This window comes from Malaclemys terrapin, chromosome 14, assembly GCF_027887155.1.
Source record: "Malaclemys terrapin pileata isolate rMalTer1 chromosome 14, rMalTer1.hap1, whole genome shotgun sequence".
NCBI classification, from domain to species: Eukaryota; Metazoa; Chordata; order Testudines; family Emydidae; genus Malaclemys; species Malaclemys terrapin.
This window is the reverse complement of record NC_071518.1, coordinates 32,465,903-32,481,969: the sequence shown is the minus strand read 5'-3', so window position 1 is coordinate 32,481,969 and position 16,067 is coordinate 32,465,903. Positions and strand designations below refer to the sequence as shown.

Sequence of the window (16,067 nt, the reverse complement as noted above, 5' to 3'; positions counted from 1 at the left end):
GAAAGTGTTTACTCTAAACTTTTTTTAATCCCACCTCCCCGAATCTCTCAGCCTCTCCTATTGGATGTAATATGGGGGGTAGGAGGGGGCAGAAGTTCAGCGCAAACTCGTGGGAGAGAGGGAGTGGAGCAGGCAGAATAGGAAAACATTCAAAGCAAAAAGGGTAGAATCTAGTTGCATCATCTTGGCTGTTGCTTGCTGGGGAACTGAGGGGGTATTTCCTTTCTCTGCTAAACTACCCAGATTTCTCTTCCAAGACGCGAGCCTGCACTTATTCCTGTTTCCCCCGTGTGCTGCATTTTAATTTTCATCTACTGGGTTCACATCAGTTCATGTTTACAAATCCATCAGTATGGGGGGAGATTCACACAACTTGTTCACGCTGGCAATGACCCAGTTTATAACAAGCTGACAAATATTTAGCATAAGTCTGGGGCCAAGAATAAGCTCACAGGCGAAATTTCTTCTTTGAGCAAACTGTATTGTTTATCAAAAATGTAAATATAGGCCGAGATGGCATTTTAAATTGCAAATGGCAATCTTTGCTGTCACTTGAAAGAAAAGATACCAATATTTGCACGTCCTCCCCCTTCCTGGGACAGCAGAGATGTTAATGAAGTACAAGCATCAGAATCTGTGCTGTCTCTCGTAGACACCATTTTTTACAAAACTCACAATGGAGCAGTATTTTCCGTGAAGACCACTGTGGTATTCTGCTATTGAAGCTTAGCTTTTATAGCGGAAGAGATGCTGCAAAACATGTTGAAGTTTGACACTCAAATCCACAAGAGGGAGCTAGAGTGCCAGTCATTTGGGAGTTTTGTTGACTTGAAGAAACAGGCAGTTTTTCAGATTATTTATAACCCACTGCTGAGGCTCAATTCTTATTGAATTTTTCATGTTATTTATTTGCAAAGGTGTCTGTGAGTACTGTAGATACCTGGCATGTAATCAGATAAAGAAACAAAACTCCCACTCATTCAGACAAAAATAAATCAAGTTAATATCCTATCCTATCTCCTAGAACTGGAAGGGACCTTGAAGGTCATCGAGTCCAGCCCCCTGCCTTCACTAGCAGGACCCCATTTCCCCTTTGCATCATCCTAACACTATTCGTTTAACAGGGCATTGTGGTGTGCTATGAAGGTGGACGGATTAAAATTATACTGGAGTAATTATACACTCATCATTTAGCCCCGGTTTGTATAAAGGTCCTGCCAAGGCTAGATGCTTGGTTAAATTCAGAGCTGTACTTTCAAACCAGGGGAGTGGTTGGTTTTCTGCATTCAAGAAGCATGGCACTTGCTAAAGCCATAACAATCTCCAAGACAATAGTCTTCCAACGAACTGGGCACAAACTTACAGCAGGCCTAGGAAATAGCTAAGAAGATGTCATTCAAAGCTCAGTAATTTTAGAGGAAACAATGCCTGCTGCTTTATTCCAAATACCAGGTGCCCCCCCCTTGCATGAGTTTCAGTCATGGCAGGCCGCAGCAGTTGTTACAACACAACATGGCAGGTGACAGGCCTGAAGACAATCTCTCCCAATAGCCTCTCACATCCCAGTCTCCAGCCTCTAACAACTGGGGTGCTGTGTTCCATTTGCTCAACACAAAGTGCAAAGAGAGCTGGCCCATTTACTTGTGGGGTTAGGCTGTTCTCTGACATCATCCATTTCATGCCTCCCTTTTTTTGTAGGACACATGGCAGTCAAAGTCTGGCACACCCTGGAAGCAATGGGTCTGAGGGCCGCAGCCAAGGGTTGGTCCCACCGTTATCATTAATCTGGCGGTATTGCAACAAATGGCATTGCATTGTAGTAGTATTAATGCTGCAAGCTGTCCATCCATGATGGCATGTTATCGACTTGGTCAAGTATGTGGCTCAAATATAGGAGGGCATGTTGAGCAAGTATGCTATGGAGCCCCTGACATTTTATATGGTAGTGATTTGATTAATTGGAAGTGGATGGGGCAAATCGATGCCCTGGGAGCTTGGATTAGATAAATTCCTTCATGTTGCAGAATCTAGAGGCTTAGATAAAAATCCAGACTTTGTGCAGCAAATCTCGCAAAACCACACACACACATAAAATACCTGGTATTTCTTGCTTTTCAGCTGGGCTTCAAGAATGGGCTGTCAAGGCTGCTTCCCCACTTTGAACTTTAGGGTACAAATGTGGGGGCCTGCATGAAAACTTCTAAGCTTAACTACCAGCTTAGATCTGGTCGGCTGCCACCACTCCCAAAACTAATTCCCTTCCCTGGGTAGCCTTGAGAGACTCTCTACCAATTCCCTGGTGAATACAGATCCAAACCCCTTGGATCTTAAAACAAGGAGAAATTAACCATCCCCCTCCTTCCTCCCACCAACTCTTGGTGGATCAAGATCCAACCCCCTTGGATCTAAAGACAAGGAAAAATCAATCCGGTTCTTAAAAAGAAGGCTTTTAATGAAAGAAAAAGGTAAAAATCCTCTCTGTAAAATCAGTATGGAAAATAACTTTACAGGGTAATCAAACTTAAAGAGCTCAGAGGACCCCCCTCTAGCCTTAGATTCAAAGTTACAGCAAACAGAGATAAACGTTCTAGCAAAAGGTACATTTACAAGTTGAGAAAACAAAGATAAACTAACACGCCTTGCCTGGCTGTTTACTTACAAGTTTGAAATATGAGAGACTTGTTCAGAAAGATTTGGAGAACCTGGATTGATGTCTGGTCCCTCTCAGTCCCAAGAGCCAACAACCTCCCAAACAAAGAGCACAAACAAAAGCCTTCCCCCCACCAAGATTTGAAAGTATCTTGTCCCCTTATTGGTCCTTTGGGTCAGGTGTCAGCCAGGTTACCTGAGCTTCTTAACCCTTTACAGGTAAAAGGAGTTTGGAGTCTCTGGCCAGGAGGGATTTTATAGTACAGTACACAGGAGAGCTGTTACCCTTCCCTTTATAGTTATGACATGGGCTTTCTCAGTATCCACATTTAGGTATTTCTCTTCAGTGTCAGCCACCAGCAGGAACTGCAGCCAGGCGTGTGGAAATGAAAAACTTTAAATAAATAAAGCTTTGAACACCCAAAAGTAGCTTTGTGTGAGGATGTCTTGATGTGTACACTCTCAGCTGGTTTGCCTACTTATAAGTTATTTTTGTATGACTGAGAACAGAAATTGGCCATAGTCTGGCAGGACTTCAAAATGCTATTGGATGACTGCCTTAAGGCAGGGTACAGATCTACTTTTTCCTGAAGGTTTGACAGACAATATAGTAATATACTGTTAGGTCGTAAGAACTATTGGTCCTGGAAACAGTTATACAAACTTTAAATTAAAGACTTAATGAGAGTCATAAGTGACTTAAATGTAGCACTTTGCAAAAATGACACAGCCCTCTTCAGGTAACTGAATATGCAGGGTATCTATCAAATGTCTCCTTATTTGAAACAGTTTTCTGAATTTATAACAAATGCACGCTTTGTTTCATATTTTACTAGTTTAGTTAATTTGATTCTCATTAGATAAAAAACAGCAGTTACCAGAGCTCAAAAAAAAAGTCGGGGGGGGGGGGTGGAGGGGAAGGGCAGAGAAACATTAAAGAGCTAAATGAAATATGTAAATACACTGCTTCATAATAAGCTGGCAATATTCAAGGTTGAATGTATTTTTCCATGGGCCCCTTTCATCTGCTTTGACCTGAGAATCCACATAAGCATTTCCCATAATAAAATGCTTTGTGGGCCAGTCTGTTTTTCTCTTTCAAGGACAAGCACAGGGCACTTCCTCTGAGGCCAGCTGTACCAGGGGTAAAGCACAGCCCAGTTTATTGTCTGGAGACTTTTTAAACCAGCATAACTCTTGTCTTGCCAGAATGGCTTAACCTCTGCCTTTCATAAGGGGTATGTTAGGCGCTGTTCCATTCAGCACCATCCTTAACAACTTGTCTGCATTAATGAAGGTCATTTCCCAACGTAAAGGAGTGGACAGCTGAGCTAGCAAACCAAAATGAATATTTAAAATACATATCCAATGAGCACTTTCTTCTACCCTTCCTCTGTCCCTAGGGTATGTTGTTGCAATTAGATCTTCATATTTACCTTAACTGTTAGCTCAATTTTGAGAAAGTTGATGAAGTGTCACAATAACCTATAAACAATAAATGTTGACGGGAAAAGGCGCAAAGGGGAGACAGACTGAATTAGTCTAAATAGAAAAGCCTACTGATCTAATTCAAGGAATGTGTCATGCCTGATAAACAAGAGGTAGTGTGGGACTGGAAATCAGTGCATCAAAATCGATGTATCAGAAATTAGGCTTAATTGGTGAACAAAATAATGAGAGGATGGAGTGTTCTGCCCATCTCTCCCTTTGTGGGTCCTTAAAACACTTGAAAATCAGGGGGAGAAGCATGAGTGCAACAATTACTGAGTGATCCACTGGAACAGTGCTGGATCTTTGTCATCTGGCCGGGCCAGAAAGAGGGACCCAAATGATATTGCCACCTCCACTGGCTCTGGCTGACACCCAAACACCACCTGGGATGTGAGACCTCCTCCCCCTTATTTCTCCTCTTCCCTATCTCTCTCCATTTTTCCTTCTGTGTCTGGCTTAGCTGACCAAAACTGTATATTTTTACAACATTGCTGTAAGACCGTTGTAAAATACCATCTAAAAGGCTGTCAAACAAGGGATTTTGCCTTATAAAAACTCCCTCGCCCTCTAGCTGGAGAGAAAGGGAATAAAGGGTGTTGATAAAATAAAAGCCCTACTTAATAGTTTTCATTTCAAATGCTTGAACCATTTCCCCTTCTTTTCTGCATCTTTAGTAAAAGGTTAAGCAGCTGTTTGCATTGGTACTAAGCAGGCTGAAGTCTCCGTATACCAAACCCAAACCTGGTTGAAAACTATTTAATGCTGGACAGTGACTGAGTTATGTTAACACCTTTGACTGTCTGAGCCCACATATTCCAGCTAAATTAATACAATAGGCAGATTTAGCTGTGTAACTCCTATGCCTTTGTTCTCTCTGCTGAGGGTCAGATCCTCAAAGGTATTCAGGCTCCTAATTTCCATTAATACAGGATTTTAATTGAAGTCAGGAACCTAAATTCCCCCGGGGCCTGGGTCTTTAAATCTGTAAGGACACTGCTGTGGCTACAGCTTAAGAGTTCTCAGTTGCTCATGGCCACTTCTCCATTCTGGTTTTGTCCATCTAAAATACAATATTAGATTTTAAAGCCTGGGTGTTTCTCCTTGTGCCTAGTATTCCCTTTACCTAGGTTTTCTTCCTGCAGGCCTAGAGTCAGTATTTGCATGGAAGGAAGTAGGTCTAAAACAGCCATAACTGGGTAAAACCATAAGTCTTACTTTCAGAAGCGCTGAGCAACTCCAGCTGCCTTTGCAGGCAATAGGAGCTACACTTGCTCAGCATCTCTGAAACTCAGGCCATAGATCTTTAGGAGGCATAATAGAAATGTGAAAACTGCCTTGGGGTTGTATGAATACCACTGCTGTCTAATACCACTGCCTCCATTTACAGTGTCTGGATCTTCTGCTATTTAATACACATCAGTCGTTGGGTCATCACCGAAAGAATTTAAGGCTTGGCACAATGATTGTATGGAATGAAGGCCTTGGAGGGAGTTTATTGTGGAGCAGTGGGTTATCCTCTTTCTAATAGCTTAGTTCTACATAGTATTTTTCACCTGCAAGGGTCCCTAACAGTGACACTACAGAGATTCAAACCTATATGTCAACTATAGATGCAGAATACTTCATCCATCTGCGTCTGCTCGGGTGACACAGGACAATTGTTTAAGAGTTAGGAGCTGTCATAACAATTTATGCTGCTCAAACTGCAGAGGACAGACAATGTTACTACCAAAAATCTGGCCAGGACAGTCAGAGTTAGTGCCTCTGCTCTGGGGAGGGGCTGGAGGGCAGTGCCATGTCATCTTTTCTGACCACATGTCCTCAGAGCCATGACATGACACGTCCAGAGCACCATTATTGTTTGTTTCCCTACCACTCTGCTTTTGCATGGGGCTGGAAGCAAAAATGCTGCCATAGTGAGAGAGAGGCTTTTTACCTGTTACCTCTGGGCTAAACAAGAGCAGAAAGTCATGGAAATCTCAGACATAAGCTTATGTTGAAAATACTCATTTCTTTACCCACTCACCGCTACAGCTGAGGTCTAAAGCCAGAGAACACAATCCAGTTAGAATTGAGAGTGCTTGTTTAATTGGACAATTCTGAGAACACCAAGAATTGGGCAATTATGAGTTTATTCCAAGTGTATTGGGAGGAAGGGACACAATCCAGCAACCTCAGCTGCTCTTTTGATATTGCAAGTCAGTACAGTTACTTCCCTAAAATTAAAAATGATTGGTGATTCTGTACTTTAGAAAACAGCATAATGTACCCAAACTTTAGCTACATACATTTATCGTTACATTATATTTAAAGAGGAGCTAGAGGGGCTTCTAGTGCATGGCTGCAAAATACTGCAGGGGCAGTGGAGAAGTGTCATTCCCATAATCTCTTTAAAACCTAACAAGATCAAAGGACTGACCCTGCCCATACCAGTCTGAAGTATCAAAATCTAATTAGTCTCATTACTAACCATGTTTCCACAATGGAATCCTGCCTAATACATCTTGCTTGACCTAGTATTTGAGGGAAATTCAATAGTGTCTCCAAACTGGGGGAACTGTGGAAGTTTTCTAAAACAAAACAAAAAAACTTGGAGATGACAGTTCTGCCACCATAATGGATAGATGGAGGGGAAAGGAAAAACGAAATTTGCACACTTGACAGATTGAAGCCTCTAAAATACTCTTTTATAAGTTTGAAATCCTCTTATGTGTTAAGAAAAAGAGATTGTCGCAGAATCAGAGTGATGAAACTGGCAAAGGAAATGTGTTTTTTGAACTTTGTAGCTGATCCTTTGGGCTTTCTTTAGTCCCTGGTACAAGCCTATTCAGTTGTCTGATTTATTGGCACCGCCAAAGAGAACTGAATAAAATAGTGTTAATAAGATTCCAAACCAGCTAAAGCCGTGCATGTGGCTTCAGTTTTCTTTGCAGCCCTGAGATTTAGGGAGGAGGCTGCAGACTGGTGGAGCTTTCAGCAAACCTGAGCTGTGTGTCAAGCAAATGGGGGTCTAATGGCTGAAATGTGGACCTGGGTGCACGTTGTAGTGTGTAAGACCATCTCTATACGTAACTCAGTGAGTACAAATAGAGACATGAAACCAGAAAAAAGGGGTGTACAAATCCATTTGACCAGCTTTCCTGCATCATTACTGCTCAAGAAGCTGCTGTATCCAAACCTCTCTCCCAGAATTATATTTGGATATTTGAAACCTCAGTGCAGTGGTACAAATTCCTGGTTCTTCATGTTTCCTGGTTTCCTACGGAGTAGCAAACAAATGATGACAAAAAAGTCCAGCTCCTGTTTCAGTTAGTAGCAATGTGTCAGACCTGGTTGTGCTAATGTTCCAATAGTCATTACGTTCCAAAGGACAGAGGGACCCTGCCAGGTTTAATTGAGTCATTGCTGCTTTAGCAGAGCCATGGGATAGAAAATATCTTCAGTTCTGCCCCATAGACATGGTCTACCCGTAGTAAAAAGCTGGTATTCCTAACAGTGGCACTTAAGAAAAAAGGTAACTCTCTTACAACCCAGAATAAATGCTGCAATTGTCACCTCCAGTACATGAATAAAAGGGTGGGGGGAAAGCAAAACCACATACTAATAAAAGGAGAAAACCCTTTTCTATGGCAGAGTTCAGCAATGAGGAGAACCAGACAAGAGCCTTATCCAGCACTCTATAAAGATACACTTTGCAGGACCAAATTCAACAGGGGTAGGAATGGGCACACCGTCCATTAATGGCAGTGGGAATTGTGCCTGCTTGTAGGCCAGACTAGTGCTGCATTTCGCCTCTCTAGCCTTCAATGGAAGTGTTACGTGAGTAAGGATAGGTCCCAAAATGACTACATTTGAAAGCAGCATAGTAAAGGGTTCTGAAAAAAGGGTCTTCAAGCTGTCGCACAAGGAGCAGCTCTGCAGTGAGTGGATGTGTCCATGTGAGAGAACTTAGACTAGAGCCAGTGATATCCATTTGAGCACCATCTGAGGTGCTCTCCCTTACTTCTTGTCTATGGAAAGAACGGCTTTGGCAATAAAAGGACCAAAGGATCTTGCAGCAAGTATTTTAGGTGATGCAGCAGCTAATAGTTGACTAATCTTTGTGTTCATTGATTATATTCTAGACCAGCAGTAGGCAACCTATGGCACGCGTGCCGATTTTCAGTGGCACCAGTGGCGTATTATCGCCTAGGCCAACAAGGCCTAGGCCTAGGGTGGCAAATTTGCAGGGGCGGCAAATTTATAATAGCAGCATTTTTGTGCATTCAGTGACGCCGCGATTCTACCAATCATAGCGCATATTGAAACCACCAATGACAGCGTGACACCATTTAGTAAACATACTCATGAGAATCCTAAACTGCACCGGACCCCCGTTTGAACGCGGGGTTTTGGATCCATGCTATAAGCGAAATCGCGCTATACAGACGTGCATTCAAGCGAGGGTCTGCTGTACTTGTAATTTTATTTGTAATAAAACTTGTAAATGTTCAATTATTTTAATGATATTTAGATTCATTTTAGTTCAAACGAATTTGTAAAAAAACTAAAACAAGTTCATATGGGGCTGGGGGCGGCAAAATCATTAATCCATCACTGAGTGGCACTCACACTGCCCGGGTCCTGGCTACCGGTCCGGGGACTCTGCATTTTAATTTAATTTTAAATGAAGCTTCTTAAACATTTTAAAAACCTTATTTACTTTACATACAACAATAGTTTAGTTATATATTATAGACGTATAGAAAGAGACCTAAAAACATTAAAATGTATTACTGGCACTGAAAACTTAAATTAGAGTGAATAAACGAAGACTCGGCACACCACTTCTGAAAGGTTGCCGACCCCTGTTCTAGACAATGGAGCTGAGATAAAAAAATCCAGAAAGAAAATGGCTGAGACATCTCAGTCACAAGCAGAATATAGAAAAGCTGAGTACTACTGTGTAAACCTAATCTCAAATTAATAGCTATTGCTTTGCTCTTCTCTAGCATCTATTCTGAATAGCTCCCCAAATGCTGTACAAACAACAGTTATTTCTCTAACCTCCACTCTCCGGGAGATAATATAGAAATTGTACTGAGTTAGATAAGGCAGAGCGAGATTAAGTGATGTGTCCAATGAGTAGGAGAAAGAACGTTAATGCATTTGCTCAAAAAATCTACACTGAAACCGCAGCATTAGATTTTTCAAACATGCAATGATGGACACCATAGAGTTGAGATTATATATTTGTAACCAGTCGGTCAAATAAAGTGAGCTAGGGCAGACTTGCCTTCAACTCCCCCCATGGACTCTACATTCTGCCCCAATTCTTGCAATATTTCAAGGTTACCAAGGTGAGGAAAACAGGAAGGAAGTCATAGAACACTGCTGAACATAACCAAAGTCATATAATCCAGCCTTCCTATCTAAGATACGTATCTGGCTCCTATTACTGTAGTATCTGAGCATATTCACAATGTTTTAATCCTCATAACACCCCCATTCACCCAGGCAAGGAAGTACATTATCCCCATTTTACAGAAAGCACAGGAAGACTAAGTGACTTACCCCTAGAAGCCTGTAGTAGAGCAGGAAATTGAGGTCTTAAGTTAATACCCTACCCAGGGGTTATTTGTCCTTGTTTGCTAAACAGCTTCAGACAGGGCCAAGGTCTATTGCATAGCTAACAGGAATTAAAAACTGTTCTGCATTAGGTTGCATAGGTGCCTGTAAAGCAATACAAAATGCTTAGATTACACTTAACAGGGGAAATAAGCTGCTGCCTTTTATTGGACTAAAAATATGTTCTACTCAGAGTTTTGGGTGGAACATGGGGGTTAACTCTGCAGTTTTCTGTTTCTTTAAAGAAAAAGGCATGAGCCAATGAACTCCATAACTTTTGACCTTGGCAGCTGGTACATGCACTAAAGCATGAGGGGCCATCTACCCTGTTTAACCATGTTTTGTTTGATCTAATGAAACAGTACATTCTCAGTCATATACATGTTTAATATCTTATAAAAAATCCTTTTAAGCTTTTGCCCTCAATCCTGTATTTTTTTTTCATTATAGAATATCTAGGTTGGAAGGGACCTCAAGTCCAACCCCCTGCTTAAAGCAGGACCAATCCCCAGACAGATTTTTTTACTCTGGATCCCTAAATAGCCCCCATAAGGCTTGAACCCACAACCCTGTGTTTAGCAGGCCAATGATCAAACCACTGAGCTATCCCTCCACCCCTTGGTAATGAGAGCCACAGGTTATATATGTACTGTGCCTAGAAGCATGTCCTTTTATCCATTCTAAATATCTTTCATTTTATTGGCTATCCCATTGTTCTCTTCTAATGATGAAAGAGCAGCAAATTTAAAGTCTCCATACCTTCTTTATTTTGTTTCTCACTCATATCCCCTCTTTTTTCCATCTCTTCTCCAGACTGAATAGTTCCAATATGTCTTCAGATGACAGGGCCTCCATGTCTTTAATAACATTTTCACCAGTTGTCTCAGAGCCTTCTGAATACTGGAAGAAAATGACCAGGGTTCCCCAGGTATAATATGTTAGAGAAACACTGACCTAGGGACACCTTGGGAAGGGGTATGCAATAAAGCCTTCCATTTGCCACCTTCTCTGTATCCAAAGGGTTCGTGGGAAACTGGATTAATTTGGTGAATACTCCTAATTTTCATCCAATAACAAACTGTCAATCTCTCCCATTGCTCAAGGGGTAATGTGGCAACAAGTGTTGTCCTATTGCTGAGTCATGCCCTCACCTGTGGATACTGTGTTAGGATCCAGCCCTCAAAGGTGACTGGTGCTGTAGGGAAGAAGGACATTTCTATTGGATGGCAGCAGCTGTCAATCACACCCACTCCCTGCTCTGGACAGCATTAATACCATCTGTGAAGAAGAAAGTTTCTGGTATTTTTCTGGGCTCTGTCTTGGTTAGAAGTGTTTGGTATCCCTAGAAATTTCTTGAGATCCTTTCCAGCTAAATCTTCCAGATAGACAAATGGAGTCCCAGGTGCGCCAGAACTTCCATGCTGAATGTGATGCTGCTGTGAACCGCATGGTAAACCTGGAGCTGTATGCTAGCTATGTCTACTTGTCCATGGTGAGTGTAGTTCAAAAGCTGTGCTGTTAAGCTTTTTCAAATCACTTTGTTGTAGCTCCCATGAGAGCTAGCTTGTCTGCTACTGTATGGTTTAAAAAAAAAAAAAAAAACTCTAGCTGTATGCTGTACCAGTGGACAATACAGGAGAGCAGTGAGGGCATAAAACTACTTCTGACCCTTGTGGTTTTGTGGCATGTTAGTGGAGAAGCTTCTGAGTCTGAATCTTAACAGCCATTTCTGAGGCTTCTTTGTGGGAGAGTGGGAAAACTTAATACGAGCAGACATGTTCTCTGTCAAGTGAGAGAATTGATCATAGGGTGCTGTTAGCTTGAGGCTTTATTACTGTCACCAATCTCCTCTACTCTTCTCCAGTCCTACTACTTTGACCGTGATGACGTGGCCCTGAGGCACGTGGCCCAGTTTCTGAAGGAGCAATCCCATGAGGAGAGGGAGCATGCAGCAAAGTTCCTGAAATACCAGAACAAGCGAGGGGGACGCATTGTCCTGCAGGACATCAAGGTATGCAACAAATCAACATGTGTCCCTGGGAGGGGGGAGTGGACTCTAGACTGAGGTTAATCACCATGTGTGGGGTTGGAGCTAGAACTCTCTTCTCTAAAGGAAAGAGATGAGGCTTCCTGGGAGATCTGATTATTCCTGTGGTAAACTAGAGCTGTATGTTTCAAAAGCATCCGCCTTTGGCCCTCTAGTAAAGGGTATGCGAAGGTATGGGTGGGCCTCTGATTGTGCTAAAAGCACAGGCTAGGTTTGCTTAGCTGAGACCAGGCCATCTGCTCCATCACTTCACAAGAAATGACTTTAGTTCATAATTATAGAACCCTAAAAGGGATGACTAGTACTGTTATCGGTGGGGGTGGAAACCTGCTTTGGATGAAAAATTACAATTTGGTAACAAGGAGAGTGATGTCTGGTTCTCTTCCATGGCTCACCTCCTCTACAGAAGCCAGAGCGGGATGAGTGGGGGAACAGCCTGGAGGCCCTGCAATGTGCCCTGGAGCTGGAGAAGACTCTGAACCAGGCACTGCTGGACCTGCACAAGCTGGCTATGGAGAAGAATGATCCCCATGTGAGTTAATTGTCTTATGTGCGTTGATGGTGTCAGAAGAAAAGGTCTGTCTGGACCAGCATTTTAGAAGATGGGTTCTTCAGTCTATCTCAATGCAGAGAATGGAGTGGGAGGGCAGGAGAGGGTAAGGATGGGAAGGGAAATGCAAGTGATTATTTTGCAGCTAACTTTTCTACTGCTGTCTGTGGTGTGTACCAGGTGAGTAATCTTCTGGATAGCCTCACCTTCCCTGGGAGCAATCCCTATGTTGCTTGCTGTGTTGGCACCAGAACAGGCTGCTTCCACATGGGCACTATGTGGTGTATCAGTAGACAAAGCTGTCCCTGCAAAAGCTTTGCTTTTATTTAGATTGCTGGGGGTGGGGGAGGAAGACTTACATTGTAGTTTCAGGCCTGGCCAGGGAAGAGTGTGCAGGGGTGGGCAAGAAGGAATTTCTCACTTGCACAAATGCTCATTCTGACCCTTCAGGTACACATCCCTGACCTGTGGGATATTTTTACCCTTATGCTGGACTCAGGGTGTGCACCTTTTGAGTCGTATAGAGTTGAGAGCTGGCCCTAATGCAGTCTTCTGCTGTCTGCTTGGATAGTAACTGAGCTACTGAGTGTCCTCAAAGGCCAAATGGGTGACCTAGAAACTTGAGGCACTTATGAAACGAGGGCCAGTTAACAAATGGGTGAAGTCTTGAGTTAAACACATGGTTCTCAGGCCTGCCTGTGTTGGTCACTAAAAGACTGTTGTAGCTACTAAGTTTGGCAGCAGTGCCTATCGGTGCAGGAGTGAGTCCCTCTTTCTTTTGCAGTTATGTGACTTCCTAGAGTCTGAGTATCTGGAGGAGCAGGTGAAGGCCATCAAGCAGCTGGGAGACCACCTCACCAACCTGAAGCGCCTGGGGGTGCCCCAGAACGGCATGGGAGAGTACCTGTTTGACAAGCTCACCCTGGGGGAGAGCAGCTGAACTCCACACTAGGGACCTGAACAGTAGTGTAGATCATGATGTCATAGCTGCATTACTCTGGATATAGATGAGAAAATAGATGCCTTGTCTCACCTAAATACTGAGAATAAAATCTCTGCTTTCTGGTGTAACCTGGCTCATGTGATATTACTTCACCTGGGGATGCAGGCTTGTTTCCCCACAGATGCTGTAGTGGATGAATACTAATGTGTAGTGAGTCACTAAGAAGAGCAGGTATCTTGTGAGGTGGAGTGGGGAAATGACTGGAGCATGGTCCTCAATAGTGTTGTGTTTGAGACTAAAGAACATGTGGTTGAGGGCTGTGATGGGACAGGGTCTGCATGGGACAATGGTGCAGGGAACTGTCTGTGCCATGAAGTGACTTTGGCGTGGGTGGTGGTGGTGTGAAATCACAGCACAACGAGTTCCCCTTAGATCCATGGTTCTCAAGCTATGGGGTGGGCTTCCCAAGGGGGGATGCAAGATGTGTGGTAAGATCTCTGGCTGTCCACCTTGGATGGCTGGGGCTCATGCCGAAGGGCTGTCCACACCTGGGAGGGGGGGGATGAAGGGGACAGCCAGAATGCTGCCACCTGGGCTAGGGCTCACCCACTCTGCCCCAATCCCACACCAGGAGGTGGCAAGGCTCTGGCTGTCCACCCTGGGGTGGCAGCACCAGTGCAGAAGTAAAGGTGGCAATAGGGTGCTAAGCCTGCTGTGACAAGTGAGAGGGAGGCCATGTGAAATTAATCACTTACCTCTCTACTGGTGCAGCACTGCCTTCAGAGCTGGGTGGCAGTAATGCCCTGGGGAAGGGGAGTGATAAAGTTTGAGAACCACTGCCTTGGCTGTGCTTGCGGCTAGAAGCAAGGTTCTGCAGTTAAAGTTCTCTACTGCTAGCTGTGCTGTGTAAGGAACTCCTAGTCTTTAATCCATCCCAGTGGAGATGATTCTTGTGAGCCCCTAGGGGTGTGGGGGTGTGTGTATAAACATGTTGCTTTCTGGGGTGACAGGGTCCATTCTCAATTTGCTACTAACATAGAGGTTTGCAGTGTGGTGGATCTGACATGCTGTCCCCCCTGCTGGTCCTATTTCTAGAGCTGAGGTTCCAGTGTGGGGTGGTGTGTAGTGGGTTTTTTCTGGCCCCAGTCATACATGGGTTGTAGTTTTTCTCCTCGTCTGTATGTGGTTGGGTGTGTAGTTTCCCCCAGTTCCCTACAAGATGTGGCAACCTACTTGCAAAGCAACTGCTGTACCAGTTGTTTGCATTGCAGGGACTTAGTCTACTGCTGAGGCACCCTTGACCCATCAGCTGTTCTCCACTTTCAGTGTTTCTTCATTAGTCCTCAAACTGGCTATTTTAGCCAGAGCTTGAGGACAGGACCAACCTCTGCATTTTCTCTCCTGTAGTAATGAGGTGGCAAAATATTGACTGTATCTAATCATGACAGTGAAGCGCAAAAGGGCTGGATGGGCTTTCTCCTCTTCCCTTTTACTGCAGCTCTGACTCCTGGAGTCCCACTAATGGAGCAAGTGAAGGCTACCAAGCAGCTGGGAAACCACCTCCCCAACCTGGGAGTGCCTCAGAATGGTATGGGAGAATCCTTGTTTGACAAGCACACCCTGGAGGGGAGCAGATGAATGCTGGGCCTGAAGACTGGCACCCATAGCAGAGCTGAAATGGCTGACTTTTATTGTCTGAGAATAAAACTTGTGTGTGGGTTTTTTTGTGTGTGTGTGTTCTACTGTAGCTAGGCTGTTATCTATTTGATGCTGTGGGGAACCACCTGAGTAGCTGATGGGAAGAAAGGTCCTGAACTGGCAATAAAAAAATAAGTTCAAAAAATCAGCTGTGAGTGTAATGGGGGAAGACTGGTAGGTGAGGGGAATAATTCAAAGCAGCTTTGTACTCCTTAGTCTGGTTTTAGAGATTATCCGTATGTCCTAAACAGAGGTGCTGCCTGCAGCCAGGAGCACTGCCATCTAGGGCGGCAAAAACCCTCTTCTGAAGATTCAGTGGTGGGGGTCCTTTTGAAGCAAGTGAAGGACCCGGAGCGGAAGGAACCCCCCACCCTCCCCCCACCGAATTTCTGTCGAGGGCAGTAAAAAGCCGCCCCTCCGCCCCAAACAATCCTGGACTAGATGACCTCCTGAGGTCCCTTCCAACCCTGATATTCTATGATTCTATTATGTGAACAGGCTCTGCAGTACACCGGCTTCTCCCATTGTTTCTTGGCTTGCTAGACAACAGCACTCTGCTTAGCTTCCATGCTAGGTTCCACTTGCCCAAATCTGACAAGGGACCCATCCTTGTGCTCAAGACATCTTCTCAAGCCAAATTAAAGACAGGACACATCTTCTAGCTTTCCGCTTCTGGGAGGGTTTAATCTACCCTCAGGGAAAGGGGACTTCTTTATTACCAATACATTGATGCTAACAATACTGTACAGCCTGGGCAAACTGCTTTCCAGCCAAGCACCTCCTGGTGAAACAGGACATAGTGATATGCATGCAGACTGCTGCCCTGTCAGCAGTAATGCACTGAAAAACTCAACCCAAGTAGTTAATGCAAAGTGTTTGTTTTCTGTTCTCTTAACTGACACATGTATTTTTGTGTATATATAGATATAAAAAAACCCAAACCAAACAATGGTAAAGATTCAAATCTGCTTGTCACAATATAAACTTATTTTCGCCAAGCAAGTAGGTGTGTGTCGCCTTTCACGTGAAGGCCAAATGCAGTAGGATGTAAAGCCATCCTAATGCTGCCTTTGTGATAAATA

At 43.8% G+C, this 16,067-nt stretch overlaps 1 protein-coding gene across 1 annotated transcript; it reads left to right on the top strand.

The window, feature by feature from the left end:
- The first annotated feature begins 10,345 nt into the window (after positions 1–10,345).
- On the top strand, positions 10,346–13,510 carry LOC128848836 (ferritin heavy chain A). Its single transcript, XM_054049049.1, has 4 exons — positions 10,346–11,239; positions 11,612–11,758; positions 12,201–12,326; positions 13,129–13,510. The coding sequence occupies exons 1-4, from the start codon at positions 11,138–11,140 to the stop codon at positions 13,282–13,284; spliced, it is 531 nt and encodes a 176-aa protein (XP_053905024.1). The 5' UTR covers positions 10,346–11,137; the 3' UTR covers positions 13,285–13,510.
- Positions 13,511–16,067: the final 2,557 nt, after the last annotated feature.

What these genes read in the sequence shown, in the direction of transcription:
- LOC128848836 (XM_054049049.1), top strand. Translation starts at nt 11,138, where the DNA reads ATGGAGTCCCAGGTGCGCCAGAACTTCCATGCTGAATGTGATGCTGCT. An exon ending in GCTATGTCTACTTGTCCATG is followed by an intron (nt 11,240 to 11,611) that starts GTGAGTGTAGTT and finishes ACTCTTCTCCAG; the next exon opens with TCCTACTACTTTGACCGTGA. An exon ending in TGGAGAAGAATGATCCCCAT is followed by an intron (nt 12,327 to 13,128) that starts GTGAGTTAATTG and finishes TTTCTTTTGCAG; the next exon opens with TTATGTGACTTCCTAGAGTC.